At 43.3% G+C, this 23,363-nt stretch overlaps 1 protein-coding gene across 6 annotated transcripts in view; it reads left to right on the top strand.

Moving 5' to 3' along the window:
- LOC122555578 (transmembrane protease serine 2-like) overlaps positions 1–23,363 on the top strand; it is a 62,355-nt gene that overhangs the window by 29,945 nt on the left and 9,047 nt on the right. For 4 of the 6 annotated variants that reach the window (XM_043701600.1, XM_043701602.1, XM_043701603.1 and 1 more), the window contains 4 exons: positions 7,842–8,016; positions 13,304–13,476; positions 19,251–19,346; positions 21,567–21,703. In XM_043701600.1, coding sequence (XP_043557535.1) covers positions 7,842–8,016; positions 13,304–13,476; positions 19,251–19,346; positions 21,567–21,703 — 581 coding nt within the window. The remainder of the gene's footprint in view (positions 1–7,841; positions 8,017–13,303; positions 13,477–19,250; positions 19,347–21,566; positions 21,704–23,363) is intronic. The other 2 variants (XM_043701604.1, XM_043701605.1) reach the window with 1 other exon arrangement.

Genomic DNA, 23,363 nt, shown 5'->3' with positions numbered 1-23,363 from the left:
AGAAGGTTGAGAGGTGACTTAATAGAGACATACAAGATAATCAGAGGGTTAGATAGGGGGGTCAGGGAGAGCCTTTTTCCAAGTATGGGAATGGCAAACACGAGGGGACACAACTTTAAAGTGAGGGGCGATAGGTATAAGACAGATATCAGAGGTAGTTTCTTTACTCAGACAGTAGTAAGGGTATGGAATCTTTGCCTGCAATGGTAGTAGATTCGCCAAGTTTAAGTGCATTTAAGTCGTCATTGGACAGGCATATGGATGTACATGGAATAGTGTAGGTGGGATGGGCTTCAGATTAGTATGAAAGGGCGGTGCAACATCGAGGGCCGAAGGGCCTGTACTGCGCTGTTATGTTCTATGTTCTATGTTCTAATAGTGTTAGGGAGAGGGCAGGAGAGTGGAGGTAAGGAATGTCAAATCAGCCATGATCCTATTGATTGATGGAGCAGACTTGAGCAGCCAAACAGCTTCCTGCATCTATTTCTTATGGTCCTATTGTCTCACACCAAAGTTAGGAGTTGGGTTTCCTGCTCATTTTGGGGCAGTGGGGTGGACTGTCAAAGTTCGAGGGGTAATTAGAGATTGTTAAGCTTCAGAGAAGCACCCACCTGAAGTAGAAGGTAAAAGAAAACTGAGCAAACATCTCAGAAAGGATATGATGGCTCAGCTGTTAATTAAACAGCAGTAAAAAATAATCACAGAGGTGGGGGGGGGAAGAAGGAATATACCCTATTTTAGCATGGCTTCCAGCTACAACCTGCTCAGATGGTTAGGAAGAGCCTGCAGACCTCTTTAGAATGCCAGACACTGACTGCCAATATCCATATCGTCGTTCTTCTCCCTGACATGCAGGCATTTGGAGGTCAACAAAAAGGGCAATAGTTTGGTCTTTTGAATGTACCCTTTAAGATGGCTCTTGTTGAACCTAATTGCCCATCTTGTGGGCTCACGCATACCCACATCACAGGTGTCATGAATGGAGGCATTCAATCTCTTTAGCTTAATTAGTAGACACCTTGGAGCTGGGTAAAGTAAGTATATTACTGTTAGCCAGGGGCTGCAGAGAGAGAGAGAGAGAGGGGTGCAAGCTGCTGACATGCTGCAAGGAATACTGAATACAAAACTGCTGACAAATAGGAGAAAGCAGCTTGTGGGCTAAAAATGGCTTGAGTCCAGCTATTGGTCTGAGCTGATTGAAACCGGTTTGAACTAATTAAGTTCTGCAGAAAGCAAGGAAGATGGAGTAATGGAAAAACATTATTTGGACAAGGAGTAATAAGGTAATCTTACCTTAGTCCTTGAGCAAGACCAATAAGGAAAAGACATGCGATAAATGAATGAGCCTGAGCCAACAGGAAAGGGACAGCACAGCTTGAAAGAGATAAGGAAAAGAATAAAAATGAGGACTCATGGGCGTGGAGCTAGTGAAAACTCCAGAGACTAACCATCATAAAAGCGGACCCTACATCAGAAATGTGGTGACAACATTGCAAGAGAGAGATAGAGAGAGGAAATGGAACGCCTGGCCAGCGTCAGTCCATGTCAGCATCAGCAGCTATCTTGCTCGGGTATTTGCTTTTACATTCTGTGACTACTCGGGGAGTGTCAGAGGAACCTTTTGGTTTATACCAAAAAAATGTATAATCTACATGTGTATTGCCTATCAACATTAATAAAGTGACTTGTGAGATTTATTCTTCTCCTCTCTGTGCAAGCCAATAACCATAGCTCACATTTGCCGGGCTCCAAAAATTACACTGCTTTAAACTTTGAATAAATGACATGAGTACTTATGTCAGTTTTGCTGTTCCACCTAGAAGCCTTTTATGTTTCTTCAGTGACTGTCCCAGACTAACTCTGTGTATATGTGATACCATCACAATGAGTGATGCTAATTGCACACTTCCAGGCATAATCTTCTCAGGGCTGTATAAAGAACAAAGAATAAAGAACAGTACAACACAGGAGCAGGCCCTTCAGTCAACAATAATGTGTCTGATGAGGACTCATGGGCGTTGAGCTAGTGAAAACTCCAGAGACTAACCATCACAGAAGTGGACCCTACATCAGAAATGTGGTAATGACTTGGTGTGTGAGAGAGAGATGGGGGGGGGGGGGGGAAACAGAACACCTGATGCCTTTCTAAACTAAAAATCTTTCGCTTTTACATGGTCCCTGTCCCTTTGCTCTTTGTCTATTCATCTGTCAAGATGTCTGTTAAGCATTGCTATTATATCTGCTTCTACCATCTCTTCTGGCAGCACAATCCAGGCACTTATCACCCTCTGTAGAAAAATGTTGCCTTTCACATCTCCTTCAAACTTACCCGCTTTTATCTTAAACCTAAGTCCTCGACTAAATGACATTTTTGCCCTGGGAAAAAATACCTCCAACTATCCATTCTATTCATGCCTCTCATAATTTTTTAAACCTTTATCAGGTTGCCTCGAGCCTCCAAGGTTCAGGTGAAAGTAAACTAAGTTTGTCTAATCTTTCCTCAGAGCTAATACCCCTTACCATCCTGGTAAATATTTTCTGTAGCGTCTTTAAAACCTCTACATCCTTCTGGCATTGTGATGACCAGAACTGTTTACAATATTTCAAAGTTCTCTAAGCTGAAACATGACCTGCCAATTCTTTTATTCCATGCCTTGGCTGATGAAGGCAAACCTGCCATATGCCTTCTTCACCTCCTTATCCACCTCTGTTGTCACTTTGAGGGAAACTGTGTAACTGTATGTCTAAGTCCCTCTGTATGTTAATGCTACTAAAGATTCTGCCATTTACCGTATACTTCCCTTGTGCATTAGATCTTCCAAAATGCATCACCTTACATTTATCCACGTGAAATCCCATCTGCCATTTCTCTGTCCAAGACTCCAGCTTATTTATATTCTGCTGTTTGCTCTGACAGTCCTCTTCACTATCTACAACTCCCTCAGTATTTGTGTCATCCAGAAGCTTACTAATCATCTCAATTACATTCACCTCCAAGTCAGTTAATATATATATATAGGGGTCCCAACACTGATCCCTGTTGAACACCACTGGTCACAGATGTCCAGTCAGAAAAATGTGGTATCAACACTAGTGTGTCTTCTATGACTAAGCAAGTTCTGGACCCATCTTACTAGTTTCTCATGGATCCCTTGTGACTTCACCTTCTGTAGCAGTCTGCCATGAGGGACTGTGTCAAAGGTCTAGTTAACATCCAAACAGACAACATCTACTGTTCAATCATTTTTGTAACATCCTCAAAAAACTCAATTAAGTTTATGAGACACATGAATGAAGCAATGCTGGTAACGCTGATAAGTCTTCATTTTCTCAAATATGAATAAATTCTGTTCCTAAGAATCTTCTCCAAAATTTCATGTACAACATCTCCTCACAAGTCTTTGCCCAAACTATTGTATCATTATTACATACATTCATCATTTTTTATGTCTATATTTAAGGGGAATATCAGTGAACTAGATGGATTTTGCCAACAATTACGTTATGGCCACCATTAGACTTTTAATTCAAGATTTTTACTGAATTCAAATATAGGTCATTCTGCTATACTGTGCTTTCCGTTAATGCAAATTTGCTATTCTAAGTATTTTATTAAAAATCTTGAGTTGTTTCTTTCTCTATGGTTTCTCTTTGTCTTTAGGTTGCATTCTTGGCAATAATTACTTAGGGAGAATATGAAGTTTATTTTGAAATATTTTTCCCATCAATAATTCCAGAGATTCCAGTCCACTTTGTCAGGGAATGGACCTGTAGTTTAAAAGTACTGTTGGAAATACATCATTTCTTTTCAAAAGTGCCTTATTCAGCTTTACCTTTGGGCTGAGGATATGTTGGCAAACTTTGTAATATGTTCAGTACAGATAGTACTGGGATAATGTGCATTTCGGCAGCGCAATTTGGCTATAACTTTGCTGAAGAATTAGGGAATACAATTTTGAGAATGCTTCCTCCTTTCACAATAGTGCTGTTCCAGCATACATTGGTTCACGCGCTTTGTTCTGCACATGTGCAATGGCAGTGCCAGTGTTCATGCTACCGTGTGCATGTGCTGATGTCCATGCTGAAATCTCCACACCATTCTGCACATGCACTGATGTCCACGCTGAAATCTCCACACCATTCTGAAATCTCCACACCATTCTGCACATGCGCTGATGTCCGTGCTGAAATCTCCACACCATTCTGCACATGCCCTGATGTCCGTACTGAAATCTCCACGTCATTCTGCACATGCACTGATGTCCACACTGAAATTTTAGATAAAGGGTTGTCTACCAGTAGTGTGTTAAATCTTCAGGGTGATGCTGGCCTAGCCTGTGACATCACATCCCATGAACCAACTAAAAAAATTAAAACTTGTCAGTCGCAGGTTTAACAAAGCTGAAAGGAAAATTGTGAATACTTGAAATATGGACTTTGGAACCTGAAATCAATGTCAGAAGTGATTGGGAATTATGTCAAATAATAGAAAGACTGGCTTTTATTGGGATTTTGATCAGAAAGTATTGTCTAAGGAATTAAGCTGTAGTTAACATTATTTTGCGGCTAAATGTCTGAATCATGATTCGCTACAATTCAAAAACCAATCCTGTCCCAACAGTTGTTACTTTGCTCCATGTAGATTCAGCTACTAATTGGTCTCAATGCCCTGACCATTCTATTGCCCGACTCATTACCAACACTTCTTTTGAACAATCCACTTTTACAAGCAAATGCCAATCTCTCTTAAAAAAAACTCACAGACTCAACTTCAAGATTCATTCACGTTATGAAGATCCATCTCCTAATAATAACAGCTAAATGTAAATCTAAAATCGTCTTTTGTTATGGCTCACTGGGGTAACACACTGGAAATCAAGTTACACTATACCTGGAGTTATGGCAAATATTAAAGATTTTATGCAGGATTCCCCAGTTTACCTGCTCATGTTGACAAAAAGCATGGACCAAGTTTCTGTATTTAACAAGAATCACTATTTAATGCTATTGATAGATGAGCTCTATGTTTTTGATGCAGGAGTGTAGGGCTTTACTGGGACTTTCCAAAGGGGAGTGTGATATACCAAACTGATCGCCATGAGTACCCATATTGAATATACCAATGAAATTTGGCTGCCCTAAACTACCATAATCCCCCTGAAAAAAAATGAATTTACTTTGCGTCACTTTCTTAGCACTGCATTAACCGTCACTTACTGAACTTGGAACATTGTCGAGTGCAAGAATGGGTCAGGGCTCAAAAAGGTCAAACAGTTTCAAAACTATTGAAGTGCAGATAGCCTGCAAAGGAGAGCATCATTTGCTTCTCCTCAATGAGGGCACTTTTTAATCAAAATTTGAAGTAAGTAGAGCAGACTTGAAGTTTTCTCTTGGATAGTGTGGGAAAAAGATCTGCCACCCTGCTCACCCACAGCATGGCAACATAAAAAAAACACAGAAGGTGACCTGTAAAACACTGAAATCAAGCCTGCCAAAATATATAGAAGCTACCCAGAGTGCTCCAGTCTTGACCAAACAGGCTAACACAAAAAAAACAGACATGGCCAAGCCCCTTCCTAGACCAGAGAATACATTCCCTAAAATAGTTTTTCACAATCAGCTCCCAGGCCGATTAGCCCTGCAATCTCAACACTCCAAGGGGAGGCTAATTTCCCATTGAAACCAATACCGCATAAACAAACAGGCAGACCGAGAGGCTCCAGGAGACTTCGCCTGCAGGAGGATCACAATGGACACACCTGGATGCCAGGAGAAGGGATTTGCAAATATGGGGCATACAAAGAAGAATCATCCAGAAGACATTCTCACCCACTCATGGAGATGGCTGGAATCTCCTGTGTCAATTGCAAATGATTTGCTATTGCCAGACTCTTGATAAATTTCTTTTCTGGGAACAGCATTTGACCATCCGTGCAGAGAATCAGTTCTGAGTCAGCCTAGTTAGTTTCTCTTCCGCAATATCACTTTGTGTACTAAACCGCGTGTCTATTTCACTATGATCCTCGTTTGTGGCCTCTGTTCAATTGGGCTCAATTCTCCGACAGATGGTTTTGGGGAAAGGTTAAGAAGGTGGATTTGTAACAACAACCTGTGACTGTACAGTACAACTGTTGTGGCTTTAACAACCTGATCTTCCTGTGAACAGTGTCAATAACGTGACATTTTTTAAACTAGTTTTTACTTCACTGTAGCCATCATGAGAGCAGTGTCCAGTGGATCATCACTGAATATTGATCCCAGTGAATGATTATCCCACTAAATGATCCCTGACATCCATCTACAGATTACAGATTACAGATTAGATTACAGTGTGGAAACAGGCCCTTCGGCCCAACAAATCCACACCGACCCGCCGAAGCGAAACCCACCCATACCCCTACATTTACCCCTTACCTAACACTACGGGCAATTTAGTATGGCCAATTCACCTAACCTGCACATCTTTGGACTGTGGGAGGAAACCGGAGCACCCGGAGGAAACCCACGCAGACACGGGGAGAACGTGCAAACTCCACACAGTCAGTCGCCTGAGTCGGGAATTGAACCCGGGTCTCTGGCGCTGCGAGGCAGCAGTGCTAACCACTGTGCCACCGTGCCGCCCACTGTTTTTTTTTGTTTTTTTTTTTTTGTTTTTTTTTTACATCTCCTCCCCAAATTCCTAACTGTAACTGCGAGGTGTCCAAGTTCACCACATAATCCCCCAAGAAACGGTTCAAAACCTCGACCACTAAAGACTCGAACACCATCGTCTTCCAATCACCATCCTCGGCCCAGCCGCCACCGCCTCCTCCTGCCCCATCTGATCAACAATGTCAATAGCTCTCATTCAATATTAAAATCATCACCATGACTTTGGTCCAATGGGCCAACTAGTTACAGGTAAATCGATTCTACATACAGATAAACAGCATATAACACTGCCATTTATAACTCTAAACCTCTTATAAACTCCCTTTTTCACACATACACACAAACCAACACACAGGAAAAAAAAAGTGGGTGCTATGGACAGAGGGGAAAACTGAGACGGCATTCTTCTGCTTTGTTTAGGGAATTGCTGAGCTGATTTTCATGATTGTTGTACTGATCAGAATGCTGCTTTTCAATTTTCCTTCTCTGGTTGCTTTCACTGGTTTATAGGAGGTGCAAAGGATTGGTTCACTCTTACAGCAATTGCTGAAGGACATTTTAACAGGTTTTCTTCAGACTTTAAGTAGTTTTTACTGCAGAGAATGGACACAGTCTGGAGTTTGTGGAGATCTTTTGTGACTTCTCTGAACCATGTTCACAGCCCAAGTTGTCCAGCCATCTGAGAAACAATGACTTGGTTGTTAGTAGGTCAGATGTCTTTGTCATTAATAACTGGTCACTATTCTATTTACTAAGTTGTTACAAACCAAAGCTCTCTTTGTACAAAACCCTTCGGTTCCAGCTCATCTCAAACTACATTCCGACTACTGCTGGAATCAGCAGCTGTGTAAATAATGTTTAGTCTGAGTGTCAGGTTACTTTCTTTCAAACCAAACAACACCAGGTTAGAGTCCAACAGGTTTAATTGGAAGGACTAGCTTTTGGAGGGCCATTCCTTCATCAGGTGGTTGTGGATTTTTAACTTTGTACACTCCAGTCCAACACTGGCAACTCCAAATCTTTCAAAACCATGCAGTAATACTTCAACAAAACTAGGTCTTAAAATAGTTGTCCACTCATTTCAATCCACAACTAAAAAAAATACAGAAATAAAGTTGTCATACTTTCCAGAGGCTTTTATCTTTTCAGCTGTGATTTAAATTCTGTCTCCTCTGTATCTCCCCATGCAGACTGTGGAGTCCGCAAGCACAACAGAAATATTTCTGGACGAATAATTGGTGGACAAATGGCAGTACCAAACGAAGTCCCATGGCAGGTCAGCCTCCACTTGGACAACCGTCATATCTGTGGGGGAACCATTCTCACACCCTACTGGGTGATTACAGCTGCACATTGTGGAGAAAGGCTAGTCAATTTTTATTTTTAATTCAGACATTATGACACATATCCATAGTAAGTTGGAATGTTCGAATGGGTTAGCCATTCTGTATACCTTTAAAATTTTGCAGATTCTTCCTTTTGAGGTACGTAATTGATTAAAGCCTTGATAAAGATAAGATTCTTGATAAGATAAATATACAATGAGTGAAAAATAAATTAATACTAGATAATTAACATTGTTTTGCCAAGGGCAGGTCATGTCTGTCAAATTTAATTGAGTTATTTGAGAAAATGACAAAGGCAGTGGATGAGAGTAGTGCTGTAGATGTTGTGTATTTGGACTTTAAGAAAGCATGTGATATGGTGCCACATGACAGATTGGTTACCAAATTAAAAATGTTTGGGATTGATGGGTCCTTGGCAGCATGGATTAGATGTTGGCTAAAAGATAGGAAACAGAGGATAGATAAGAGTTCAAAATAGTGTTCACTAGGGATCAGATTTTATTCCTAAAGTATGGAAATAGGCCCTTTGGTCCAGCAGATCCACACCGACCCTCTGTAGAGTAACGCACCCAGACCCATTCCCCTACTCTATATTTACCCCGACTAATGCACCTAACACTAACGGCAATTTAGAACGGCCAACTCACCTAACCTGCACATTTTTGGATTGTGGGAGGATAGCGGAGCACATGGAGGCAACCCATGCAGACACAGGGAGAATGTGCAAACTCCACACAGTCACCCGAGGCGGGAATCAAATCTGGGTCCCTGGTGCTGTGAGGCAGCAGTGCTAACCACTGAGCCACCGTGCCACCCATACCAATCAATGTTGGGATTCTTGTTTATTTAAGATTTATATCAAGAGATAGTGTTAAGGGCAAAAATTCTAAATTTGCAGATGATACTAAGTTAGGGAGAACAGTGAGTTGTGAAAATTATGCTGAATGCCTTCAGAGGGCTATTGACAAGTTTGCTAAATGGGCAGGCACTGAGCAGATGAAATTCAATGCAGCGAAATGTGAGGTAATACATTTTGGTAGAAAAACCATGGAGAGAGAGTCCAGGCTCAATGGTAGAAATTTGAGAGGTATACAGGAACGGAAAGATCTAAGAGTTCAAGTAAATAATTCTCTGAAGAGTAGGTTGTAACAGTTATTAAGAAGGCTTACAGGATCCTTGGGTTCATAAATTGAGTCATAGCGTACCAAAGCAAGGAAGTGTTGCTGCACCTCTATAGATCATTGGTCAGGCCACATTTGTGGTATTGTATTTAGTTCTGGGCACCTTATTTAAGGTGGGGGTGGGGGAGGTGGGGTGGGGATGGGGAAAGCAATGCTAAAACTTTGGAAACAGTGCGAAGGAGATTTACCCAGAATTATACCAAGAATAGATACAAGGAAAAATTAGAGAAATTAGGCTTATTCTCCTTGGAACAGAGAAGATCAAGAGGTGACCTTAGAGAGGCTTTCAAAATTGTGGATAATTTTGACAGGGTAAAGAAGGATATTCTGTTCCACTAGTTGGTACATCAATAAGCAGGGGTGACATTTTCAAGATTGCCAGCAAGAGAGCGAAGAGTAAGATGAAGAGAAGCTTCTTTATTCAGAGAGTTGTTGGAATTTGGAATGTGCTGCCTGGGACAGTGTGGAGACTGATTCCAGAGGAGAGTTCAAAACAGCGCTGGATACATATTTGAAAGTAATAAATTTAGAGGGCTATGGAGATAGGGTTGGAGAATGGGGCTGGCTGGGTAACTCTTCCAGGAGCTGGTACAGGCATGATGGGCCCAAAGGCTACCTTCTACACTGTAAATTCTATAACTGTAAGTAGCCTGTTGTGGATGGCACCCTCCTGTCAGTGTGCTTCAGCTATAGGTCATGGATAGTGAGCCTGAAAGTTATAAGGGATCTGAGAATGAGCACTTTAGTTTGAAAGCTCTCCATTTGGCCAGCCCAGCCAGCTTGAATGGGTTAACCCAAGGATTTAAGGCTTTCACGTCTATCAGGTTATAACTGTCTTTCTTTCAGTCAAGGGAAGTATATTCAGATATAGCAAAGCCTACTTGCTTGGCATCCATTCAGTAACATCCAGATACATTCTGATTTCCTCACAGTTTTCACTGAGAGCATTGAGAGTCTCCTGAACCAGAGTGAAAGCACCCTATGGCCTTTAACTCAGAAGGAGCAAATTACTGCATTTGTTGTTTTCAGGCCTTACCTCTGTGACTGTCACAATTTCAGTGTTTGAGACCAGAAGAGAGAGCAAGCTTGATGAGGATTAGGGAAATAACTAACTCTAATTGAGTGTCCTGCAGGGCAGCAGCTGTTGGTTGAACACGCAATATCTGACACACTGAGTGATGTCAGCAAGGAAATCAGAAAATTGTTGGACAAGACTGTTAATCACTCAGTCCTGTCAGTCCCCACTGTCCTCTCAATGTGTTTTGCCTGGCAATTCTGGGAAGCCCAGGAATCTTACATGTGAAGAATTAAAGTCAGAATTGCGAACTAAAACTGCCTGGATGAGATTCCGTCTTCCATTTCTCTGCCCAAGTCTCCAGCCTATCTATATTGCTGAAAATGTGTTGCTGGAAAAGCGCAGCAGGTCAGGCAGCATCCAGGGAACAGGGAACAGGAGAATTGACGTTTCGGGCATAGGCCCTTCTTCAGCCCTGAAGAAGGGCTTATGCCTGAAACGTCGATTCTCCTGTTCCCTGGATGCTGCCTGACCTGCTGCGCTTTTCCAGCAACACATTTTCAGCTCTGATCTCCAGCATCTGCAGACCTCACTTTCTCCTCAAAGATTTCAGCCTATCTATATTGCGCTGTATGCTTTTGCAATCCTCCTCACTATCAGCAGCCTCCTCAATCTTTGTGTCATCGGCAAACTTATTAATGAGACCATCTACATTCTCCTCCAAATCATTGATGTACGCTTACAAGCAATCATATATATTAGAAGCAAGTAGTCCTCAGTCCAATTATGTGGGGGCTGATGTTGGTCAGGGGGTCCTGGTACTGTTTGTCACGGCAGACCCCACACCCAATCCAAGGATTTGGCCACTGTCACTCGTTTGCTCTGGGGCGGTTAGTGCGTCTGTCCAACTGCAGTCCAGGGAGTGGCAATAGTGTGTTCTGTAGGGCCTATAGGAGTCAGGGGAATCACGGATCCTCAGTTAATGGAACTGCAAACAGCATTCAGTCAGGTCTAGGGGTTGCTTATCAAAGTAGATTAGAGATATGTGATGAATACAGACTTTGAGGACTGTTTGTTGAGTGCCAGTGTCCAATCTAGATATTTTTCAAAGCAACCCACTCAGATATTATTACAATCTCTAGAGAAGGTGGGACTTGAACCCGGACCTCCTGGTTTAGAGGCAATGATTCTACCATTACACCATTAGAGCCCTCAATGACCAATATAATCTGTTTAATCTCAGTTGAAACACCTTTGAATGCTTTATCAAGTTAAAATAACGGAATTAGGTTGGAACCAGGTTCAAGTTCTACCTGTACCATACGTATGTAATAATGTGTCTCATCAGGCTGTTTCGAAAATATCTGAAATTGGATTTAATCGGAGGTGGAGGCTTGTATGCGGAACATAAAGACCGAGGCAGACCTGACTAATAATGAAGAGCAGGAGTATGTCCCTCAACTCTTTTAAAACAGGAAAGTAAAAGTTACCCCAACTCTTGAACTGAAAGAAAGTTCCAGTCATTCTCTGGGAAAGAAAGAAAACAAATGAGCAAACAAAAAATAGCTTTCCTCGAATCTGTCCCCACTAACCACACTTGGGGTTGGGACAATGAGTTGGAATGTGTAATAAACATTCCTTGACTCAGTCAAATGAAAATGAAACTAAAAGTCAGACCCCATCAGCTCCGTTGTCATCAAATGCTCCTGGAACAGTGACAACAATGGTCTAAAGGCTACGGAGAATGGCACCTCTACCCGTTGCAAATGAAAATAAAGGTCCTCTTTACACTGTCCCCATCAAGGACTTCTGGGACAGAGACAACATAGGGTTAAAATAAAAGCCCCCTTGGCTCTTTCAAGAGGCCCAAAGCTGATACTAAGGGAAAATAAAACAGGTCTGTTCCTGGACACCAAACCAAAAACAAATGCAAACTCAAAATCGATGAGTAGGCTCTCTCAGCCCCTTGATCCTGATTTACTATTCTATAAGATCATAGCTGATCTGATTCCTCTCCCCCAGATGAACTATCATCTCCTTGATTGACAACTTTCCATCCAAGTCTGCCTTAAAAATACCCAAAGGTTTTGCTTCCACCACTTTTTTGAGGAAGGGAGTATTAAAGACTCCAAAGGATTTACGTTGCGGGTCCAGTTGCCTTGGTGAGTATGGTGGTTTAGTGGTTAGCACTGCTGCCTCACAGTGCCAGGGGCTTGGGTACGACTCTAGCCTTGAACAACTGTATGAGTTTCTTCTGGGTGCTCTGGTTTCCTCCTACAGTCCAGAGATGCGCAGGTTAGGTGAATTGGCCGTGCTAAATTGCCCACAGTGTCCAGGAATGTGTAGGTTTGGTGCATTAGTCAAGGGAAATGTGGCATAACAGGGTAGGGGAATAGGTCTGGGTAACTCTTCAGAGGGTTGGTGTGGACTTGTTTGGTCAAATGGCCTGTTTTCACACTGTAGGGATTCTAAGAAGAGGGCAGTGCATGCTGACATGACATCGGCTGGTGTGGGTGCCATTCTGCATCAGAAACCAGCTGAGGTAACTGACTCCAACCCCTTTAATTTTAATCAGGGTCCCTTTATTCTAAATGCTCTCACAAGAGGAAATATCCTCTTCACATGCTCCCCTAGGAAGGGGTGGCATGGTACCTCAGCGGTTAGCACTGCTGCCTCACAGTGGCAGGGACCTGAGTTCGATTCCACCCTCAGGTGACTGTGTAGTGTTTGCACGTTCTCCCTGTGTCTGTGTGGGTTTCTGTTGGGTGCTTTGGTTTCCTCCAAACTTTAGATGGATTGGCCATCTTAAATTTCCTGTTGTATTCAGGGATGTGCAGACTAGGTAGATTGAACATTGAAAATGCAGGGTTACAGGGATGATGGGATGCTTGTCGGAGGGTCGGTGTAGATTCAATGGGTCAAATGGCCTGCTTCCGCACTATAGGGATTCTACGATATTATATTTTCAATCAAGTCACATCTTACCGAAAGGGTACAGTGTCTTGCTTCAGGAGCCTATGTTATATGTTGTTGCTTTGAAAGTTCTAACTAGATTTTGTAAGATTTGGAGGAGGTTATTTTTATAAATCTTTTGTCCCTTTTTTTTGCAGGCATTCTTTCTCTTCCCGCTGGAAAGTGTATGGTGGCATTCTACATCAATCTGAAACACGTATCGTAGCTCCACGCTCTGTACAGAAATTTATCACCCATGAAAAGTTTAACAAGGCAAACAAAGATTATGACATTGCATTACTGAGGCTAAAAACACCTTTCACGTTTTCAGGTAATTTTCAATGTATTTTGTGAAAATGCTTGGCTCATCTCCCCTCTGCACTCGTTGGATTACTAACCCTGGGGATTGAATTCAATTAGGAATTTGATCAGATGACCTTCCACCTGAATTTTCCCACCTGGTTAATCATACATTCTTCCCAATAGTTTAATGACCAAGTAATAAACAACAGAAGTGACTTGTATTTATATAGTGCCTTTAATGTGTTTGGAGATAGTGAAAGGTTTCCAAGATACACATTATTACATTGCCAAAAATCCTTCAACAGTATTTTCTAAACCAGCAACCTTGACCACCTGGAAGATTAAAGGGATCAGATATTGGAAACATCACCTGTCCCTCCAAGACACTTATCATTTTGACTTAGAAATATATCACCATTCACACTGGCTCAAAATCCTGGAACTAATCTCTTAGCACTGTGAATGTACTGACACCACATGAACTGCAGCAGCTCAAGAAATCAGCTCATCAATAAGGGTTGAGAAGCAAATGCTGACTTCATCAGATCCATATCCACCAACCCCCCAACCCCCAACACCAGCCTACACCCCAAACCCAGTACCTTCCTCAGGAAATGCAAAACCTGCGCCCATACTTGTCCCCCTCACCTCCGTCCCAAAGGAGCCTTCCACAATCGACAGAAATTTACCTATACCTCAACCAAACTCTTCTACGGTGTCCATTGCACTCCTCTACATCAGGGAGACAGGATGCCAACTTGTGGATCGTTTCAGAGATCATCTCTGGGACACCCGCACCAACTAACCCAACTGCCCCGTGGCTGAACACTTCAACACCCCCTCCCACTCCACCAAGGACATGCAGGTCCAGGGCCTCCTCCATCGCCAAACTCTTACCACCCAATGCCTGGAGGAAGAAAGCCTTATTTTCCACCTGCAACCACACAGGATCAACGTAGATTTCACAAGTTTCCTCATTTCCCCTCCCCCCACATTATCTCACAGCTATCTCTCAGCATCCCGCCCCCCCCCCCCCAGCTGACAAGCCTCATTCCTAATGAAGGGCTTATGCCTGAAATGCTGGCTCTTTTGCTCCTTGGATGCTGCCTGACCTACTGTGCTTTTCCAGCACCACACTCTCGACACTTGACAATGATGCTCACATCTCAGAGCTGGATAATAGAAAGCCTGGCAGATCAGAATGCATCTGTGGAGAATTAGAAAAAAAAACTGAAGACAAGACATGCTAGTGTAGAGTCAGGGAAGTGAAGGGAGAGTACAGAAGAAAAGAGGAATTATAAGGTGGAAGACACAGCTATTTGGAGAGCATGTGTTTTCAGTATTGCTGCAGAAATGTTGTCAGGGCCCAGTGCCTCCGGCCCTTCCTTAATATCACATGGAATGAATTGAAGTGGCTGGGAAAAATGGCATCTGGTACTGGGGACTTCTTGAGGAGGCCAATATCCATCCATCCACTCATTACTTTTGGCTGAAGAAGGATGAGAATGCACAGCCTTGTCACTTGCATTGATGTGCTTGGCTCCACCATCATCGAGGATGTGATAATGTAGAACACCATCCTTCTGTAACTTGTCACATTGTCCACCACCATTCATAAATGGATGAGGCAGGACTGCAAAGCTGAGATCTGATTTATTAATAGATGGATCTGTGATGATGCTGTCTCTTTAAAAACATTATACTGTCCTGGGTTGTTATTGAAGAAAGGCAAAGGTACTGAAATGTCTACTAGAGTGACCTAAGTCAATAATTTAAGAGGCATTCTGTTTTTTTTTCAAAACTGAAGGGGATTGACTAGTTCTCCCATATCAGGATTTCTAGTTTTTTTAGCCGTAGCTCTCAGAAGCTGTTTGGGTCCCAGAAACGTTGGAGCTACAGTAAAATGACTCTCAGCTCTGACTTTCTCTGAAATCTGTCTTGATGTTGAACAGCATGTAAGAATCTGTGTCTAAATTTACCTTTTCGTCAAAGGATGTGTTCATGGGATGTTACCACATTGGAACAGGAATTAGTAATAGGTGTTATATCTATTATTTGGTTAAGTTTTCCAGTGGTAAGTTATTATAAATTCCTCTTCCTTTTGTTTGTATTTTACCTATAGTGTTTAAATAAATTATATTTTGCTTAACGTTGAGTGGTTTAGCCAGTTTTATCACACCTAGAACACTGCTCTTCACATCTCGCTTTGAAATACGAAAAAGCTAGGGTCGAGGCTACCTTTTCAAACTATTGTGAGGGAGTCTGATCTGGTCCATACCAAATCACTTCTCCACAGATGCATTTTATTTCCATTGTTTGAGATGTTAAGTAGTCCTGTTTGGCAGCTTCACCAGGTTGACACCTTATTTTCAGGTATGCCTGGTGGTGCTTCTGGCATTCCTGATGAAGGGCTAATGCCCGAAACATCGACTCGCCTGATACTCCGATGCTGCTTGACCTGCTGTGCTTTTTCTGGCACCACGCTGTTTGACCCTGTTGCTCTTGCAATGCCCTCCTGCACTCTCCATTGAACCAGGTTGATCCCCTGGCTTGATGGTAACGGTTGAGTGGGGGATGTGCTGGACCATGAAGGTGTAGATTGCGCTGGAGTACCATTCTGCTGATGTTGGTAGCTCAAAGTGACTGCCCTGTTTCTTGTGTTGCTACATCTGTTCAAAATTTACCCACTTAGCATGGTGATGGTGTCACACAACATGATGGAGGGTATCCTCAATGTTAAGAGATGACTTTGACTCCATAAGGACTATGCGATGGTCACTCTTACGTATACAGTTGGTTCTGATGTAACCCATGTTTCTTCAATGCGAATTGGCTTTAACATAACTGAAGAAATTAGATCATTATTTGTCGAACCCGAACTTTCCTTACTGGTATTGGCTATAACATGACTCCAGCCCCATTAGTTTAAATAGCATGGCTATTGCGCAATATTCTTATAATGTGGGATTGCATGAGAATAGATCTATTGCGTTATATCAGAACTGACTGTACCACCATGGACAGGTGTATCTGCGGCAGTTGGGTTGGTGAGGATGATGTTAAGTACAATCCACAATGCCTCTGATCCTGCTGAAGAGCCCCCTGCCTCTGCTGCAGGAACCTTGGACCGGACCCTCCAACGGAGCTGAAGCCATCATATTGCTTCCAGGAGAGCAGAAAGAATCCACCAAATTGCTAACTCCAAGGCCATCCATCAAGGCCACTCCAGCCAATGCCAATGCCAGGAGACTATCTCAACTTTTGAGGATTGAGGGACCATCCAAATTCCTGGGGATCAAGGGACCGCCCAAGCTCCCAAGGACTGAGGGACTGTCCAAATTCCTGAGGATCAAGGGACTGTCCAAATACCCGAGGATTGAGATTGCAGCAGAATCTGGACCAGATGGGCCAATGGGCTGAGAAGTGGCAGACGGAGTTTAATTCAGATAAATGCAAGGGGCTGCATTTTGGGAAAGCAAATCTAAGCAGGACTTATACACTTAATGGTAAGGTCCTAGGGAGTGTTGCTGAACAGAAAGACCTTGGAGTGCAGGTTCATAGCTCCTTGAAAGTGGAGTCGCAAATAGATAGGATAGTGAAGAAAGTGTTTGGTATGCTTTCCTTTATTGGTCAGAGTATTGAGTACAGGAGTTGGGAGGTCATGTTGCGAATGTACAAGACATTGGTTAGGCCACTTTTGGAATATTGCGTGCAATTCTGGTCTCCTTCCTATCGGAAAGATGTTGTGAAACTTGAAAGGGTTCAGAAAAGATTTACAAGGATGTTGCCAGGGTTGGAGGATTTGAGCTACAGGGAGAGGCTGAACAGGCTGGGGCTGTTTTCCCTGGAGTGTTGGAGGCTGAGGGGTGACCTTATAGAGGTTTACAAAATCATGAGGGGCATGGATAGGATAAACAGACAAAGTCTTTTCCCTGGGGTCGGGGAGTCCAGAATAGAGGGCATAGGTTTAGGATGAGAGGGGAAAGATATAAAAGTGATCTAAGGGGCAACGTTTTCACACAAAGGATGGTACGTGAATGGAATGAGCTGCCAAAGGATATGGTGGAAGCTGGTACAATTGCAACAATTAAAAGGCATTTGGATGGTATATGAATAGGAAGAGTTTGGAGGGATATGGGCCGGGTGCTGGCAGGTGGGACTAGATTGGGTTGGGATATCTGGTTGGCATGGACGGGTTGGACCGAAAGGTCTGTTTCCATCTCTATAACTGAGGGACCATCCAAATGCCTGAGGATCGAGGGACCGTCCAAATTCCCGAGGACTGAGAGACCGTCCAAATTCCCGAGGACTGAGAGACCGTCCAAATTCCCAAGGACTGAGGGACCGTCTAAATTCCCGAGGAAATGCAATCACCTGCCACATTGTTCCAGCCACAACCTCCGTGGCCATGAGGAAACAGCTAGGATCTGTTGCCACAGCAGCTCCCTTCTTTCACCACAGCCACAGAAAAGAAGAAACAATGAATTTGATACGACAGGTAAGTGGAAAAATAAAAACGAAAGAAGGATGCAGTTGGCCGGGTGAGCTGGAGCAGATGGGTCCTGGAACCTGAACACTCCTTACCTTACTGCCACTGCAATCTTTGGCACAGGAGATCAGGCCCTTCCTCCTTCCAGCTCTAGCGGCATCAGGAGTTGGAAAAGAAACAAAAAATTAACTTTATATGAACTTGTCTCAAGTATTTCTTTTTATAATTACCGTAGTTAATATGGCACATGCATTATGGTGACTTATAAACTTTTCTTGCATTTTCATTGATATAAGTGACAATACTTTATAAACACCTGAGGGTGAGGGTACTACTTGCCATGGACCCAAACTAGCAGCAATGTCCTTTAGGTAAAACCTGAGAGACGGACAGTATTTGTCTTGATGGAAGTGGTCTGTTGCTTGCTCCACGCAATGGCTTCAGACTTCCAAATGTTTAGTTGGTGGGAGTTCCTGAGCATTGGCCTGACAATTTTGGAATGACTGATGGTTTGTGAGAGATGCTGATGAGCTCAATCTCGGTGTCATCAGCAAACATGTGGAAAGCCAGCGCCATATTTGAAACCAATCCAGCTTGGAGTAGCACATAAAGGGGAAATCGGAGTGGGCCAAGGAAGAGCATCTTACAAGTGATTCAATGGCTGCGTCTGGGTGAATTAGAATGGAACCAGGTGAGTTTAGTCCAGCCCATCTGCAAAATGATGGTGAGAAATTGAAAAGGATAGCTAGGAGACAGGTACATGAAAAACTGCTGACAGTGGTTTGTGTTGCCACAAAGCTTATGTCTCCTGGTTCAGTTCTGCACATCGGAGAGATGACTATTCTTCTGTCTTGTGGCAGCTTGTGGCCTGTAATTGTTTCCTTTACCTATGAATGACCACGATCTGTTTCAGTTGCTGCAGACTCTTTTGTTTACACATTGTTCATAATACGTGAGTACATCTCTCACAAGGACAGTCTATTCTTCATATGACTACTGTTATCATTGTTACCTCAATGAGTACAACACCATCTCATTACCCCATACATTCTCTTTGTGCTATGGACAGGTCCCAAAATGCATCAACAGGGATATCAGGAATCATTCCACTTCAAATTAGTTCACAGCTTGAGATGTTTTGAAGAGATATGATGAGGTGCTATATAAATGCAAGCCTTTTTTGTTCTTTAGTAGGATACTGCCAAACCTGAGAAACCATGCAGTTGGAAGAGATGTAACTATCCCATTTATGAATTGGTTTTGAAACGCTTCCACTTGCAGATAACAGCTCCAATATTTTGTTCTGACACTAGATTCGATAAGACCAGTGTGCTTGCCAAATTATGGGCAAACATTTCCTAGCGGGTCCAATTGCGTGATTTCTGGATGGGGAGACCTGTTGGAAGGAGGTAAGAGAGTACAGATTGCTATTCAGTCACACACCCGCACAATGTACTCACAGCTCACCTAGAGCTAATGGGCTGAGATTCAAGGAATGGCAGACTAGTATCTCAGACTTGCCCTCCCTCTGATGTCTGCAACATCCTGACTAGGCGCTTATTCCTCTCCACCACCCCCTCATGCCCCAACCTCCTGACATTGCCCACACACACTCTCAGCCACAAAATCCCCTTGGGGAGGCAGAGAAATTAAAAGGCAGCAGCAAGGGACAGTAACTGTAAGAAAGTCTCCTTCCCATCTCGAGTGATCAAAAACAGTTCAGTAACACTATTCTCACCTTCTAGCTGATAGAATTGACCAATCCAATCTGGCCAATTAACTGCCAGACAATCTACCCTCAATTAAATCATAGAGTCCCTACAGTGTGGAAGCAGGCCATTCGGCCCATCGAGTCTACACCGACCACTCTAAGGAGGATCCCACAGCAGACCCAAACACCTACCCTACCCTCGTAACTCAGCATTTTCCACAACTGTCCCACGTAGCCTCCATGTCCCTGGACTCTCATGGGCAATTTAGCATGGCTAATCCACCTCACTTTCACAGCCTTGGACAGTGGGAGGAAACCGTAACACCAGGAGGAAATCCATACAGACGTGAAGGGAATGTACAAACTCCACACAGACAGCCGACTGAGGGTGGAATCAAATCTGGGTCTCCCATGCTGTGAGACAGCAGTGCTAACCACTGAGCTGCAGAATTGTCAACAAAGTGATGGAAAGTGGGCACATTTTCAATAATACCTTCAGTTCAAACAGTCCAGTTTCAGCAGCAGATCTCAGCTCCAGAATTCATTGTTGCCTTGATCTAAACATGGCCAAAAGAGAGGTTAGAATATAATAGGGTACGCTTACATAAGGTGAGAGATGAGAGTGACTGGCCTTGACAGAAAGACCATCCTTAATCAAATGTGACACCAAGGAACCCTAGTAAAGCTGAAGTCAAGGGAGGGGGGAGCCTGGGTGGAATTATCCTTTGCATGATGGGAGTGGTATCAGCCTCCAAAAATATCAATCCTGAGATCATTGCCGGATTTTCCCGGGGCTACTCCATCAGTAAAATGCTTTCAGGTCAGGTGTGGGTATGTTGATGGATGATCCGTTTGTGACTCCTCAGATCTAGCCTGTGCCCAGACGCAGTCAGACCTGAACAACATTCAGGTTAAGGTTTTGATAAGCCATAAACAATCTTGATGCCATGTAAGTGAGAGGCAATGACCATCTCGAACAATAGAATATTGAACCATCTCCCTTCGGTGTTCAGTGACCTTGTTATCTCTGAATCCACCATCATCAACAGCTTGTGGGCTACTATTGACCAGAAACTCAACTGGACTCACCACATAAACACGGTGGTGACAACAGCAGGTTGGAATCTTAGAATACTGCAACAAGTAACTCATCCCCAGACTCCCCAAAGCCTATCCACCATCTACAAGGCACAAGCCAGGAGTGTGAGGGAATGCTCCCCACTTGCCTGGATGGCTGCAGGTCTCACAACACTCAAGAAGCTCCACACTCTCCAGGACAAAGCAGCCCGCTTGATTGGCACCACGTCCACAAACATCCATTCCCGCCATAACTGACGCACAGTGACAGTAGCGTGTACCATCTACAAGATGCACTGCAGCAGCTCACCAAGACTCGACCAACACCTCCTTCCAAATTCACGATCACTTAGAAGGGCCATATCAGCAGATGCCACCAACCTGCAAGTTCCCTTCCATGCCCCACACACATCATCCTGACTCGGAAATATACCGCTGTTCTAACGCTGCCACTGAGTCAAATTCCTGGAGCTCCCTCTCCAAAAGCAATTTGGATAAATGAAAACAATGCGAATAGTAAAGCTTCAATAACAAAACTCACCACCACCTCCTAAAGGGCAATTAAGAATAGACAATAAACGTTGGCTTTGCTGGTGAGGCTCAAATCTTATATTATAAAATCTCAGTGATCTCTTCCCTAATCAAGGCCCTTTCTAGCTTCCTGTTCCTCAACATTAACCAGTACAGTAGCTGTGGTCCTTCATTGACCACTGCATCAGCTCAGGGTAATGAACCTTGACTCTTCTCTGCTCCTGCTGCAGGTTGTATGTAGGGTTAGTATTGGATCAAGCAGGATTAATGTCGCTTAGTCAGTTATTACATTCTCTGTTCATTTCATCAGGAACTCCAGCAGCCACTCTACATTGGACTGTTGTGCCATTACTTACTTACTATGATTGTAAAAAACTATATTACGATACCATCACATCTCGCATGTTTTGCGCTGGTTTGGAAGAGGGTGGACGTGATGCTTGTCAGGTATTGTTAACATTCATCATGTGTAGTATGAACCCTTCCCCCTCACCCCTTCCTGGTTAAATCTCCACTCTGCACAAACATCAGCTATACCACCAAACAGAAGCAGAAGGAATGTTCCCGTTAGTTTTGGTGACAGCGTGTAATCAGGCAGCTTGCTCACTCTGCTGATTGAAATGGTAAGAAATTTGGAAAAGATGACCTTTGGATGTTCACAGATTGTGAACTGCGTGTGCTGATGTAGGGAGCAGAGTGTAAGGAGAGTGAATTCATTAAAACATGGAAACATAGAAAATAGCTGCAGGAGTAGGCCATTCAGCCCTTCAAGCCTGCACCACCATTCAATATGATCATGGCTGATCATGCAATCTCAGTATCCCATTCCTACCCTCTCCCCATTCGCCTTGATTCCTTTAGCTGCAAGGGCCAGCTCCCTCTTGAATATGTGTAAAGAACTGGCCCTAACAGCTTCCTATGGGAGAGAATTCCACAGGTTCACAACTCTCTGAATGAAGAAATTCTTCGTCATCTTAGTCCTGAATGGCTTACCCCTTCGTCTTAGACTGTAGCCCCTCCTTCTGGACTTCCCCAACACCAGGAACATTCTTCTTCATCTAATCCATCCATGCATGAAATCCAGTGAGTACAAGCCCAGTCGATACAGTCTTTCTTCATATGTCAGTCCTGCCCTCCCGGGAGTCAGTCTGGTGAACATTTGTTGGACTCCCTCAATGACAAAAATGTCCTTTCTCAGACTCGGAGACCAAAACTGCACACAACACTCAAGCTCACCAAGGCCCTTTATAACTGCAGCAAGACATCCTTACTCCGATATTCACATACTCTGACTATGAAGGCCAGCATGCCATTAACTTTCCTCACCACCTGCTGCAACTACATGCCAACCCTCAGCGACTGTTCCACCATGACACCCAGGTCTCGTAGCACCTCACCTTTTCCTAAATTGCCACCATTCACATAATGATCTTCCCTTCTGTTTTTGCGATCAAAGAACCTACCCCCTCAATTGAATGAGGCCTTGGTTTCTCTCCAAGCTAGAGGTATGAGTGGCTTGATGGGTGGAGGAGAAATCTGCAATTTCCAAGCTAAAATAAGGTTGCTTCCCCTCCTTTAAAGTGAATGCTCCCATTTGGATTCTTTAAAGAATATATTCCCTTAGTAAAAGTGTGTGCACAACAGCTCCTTTACAGAAGGAAGGGCTATGGCCTGAGTGAAGGAAGTGCCGTATCCATAAATGAGTGTAGCTGCATGAAGCTTCACAAAGACATAGCATGAATTACAATGAAAAGAATGAAGGAAGATGACTTAATAGGACATTTTGTATAACCTTAGACTTCACAAAATGTTGCACAACTAGATCGGTACTTAAGGAGTGCAGGTACATGTGTAGTGTAGGATAGTCTGCCATTAATTTGTTTCAGATAAATGCAAGGTGCTGCATTTTGGGAAAGCAAATCTTAGCAGGACTTATACACTTAATGGTAAGGTCCTAGGGAGTGTTGCTGAACAAAGAGACCTTGGAGTACAGGTTCATAGCTTCTTCAAAGTGGAGTCGCAGGTGGATAGGATAGTGAAGAAGGCGTTTGGTATGCTTTCTTTTATCGGTCAGAGTATTGAGTACAGGAGTTGGGAGGTCATGTTG

Source organism: Chiloscyllium plagiosum, chromosome 12 (assembly GCF_004010195.1).
Source record: "Chiloscyllium plagiosum isolate BGI_BamShark_2017 chromosome 12, ASM401019v2, whole genome shotgun sequence".
NCBI lineage: Eukaryota > Metazoa > Chordata > Chondrichthyes > Orectolobiformes > Hemiscylliidae > Chiloscyllium > Chiloscyllium plagiosum.
This window is presented reverse-complemented; position numbering and strand designations above follow the sequence as displayed.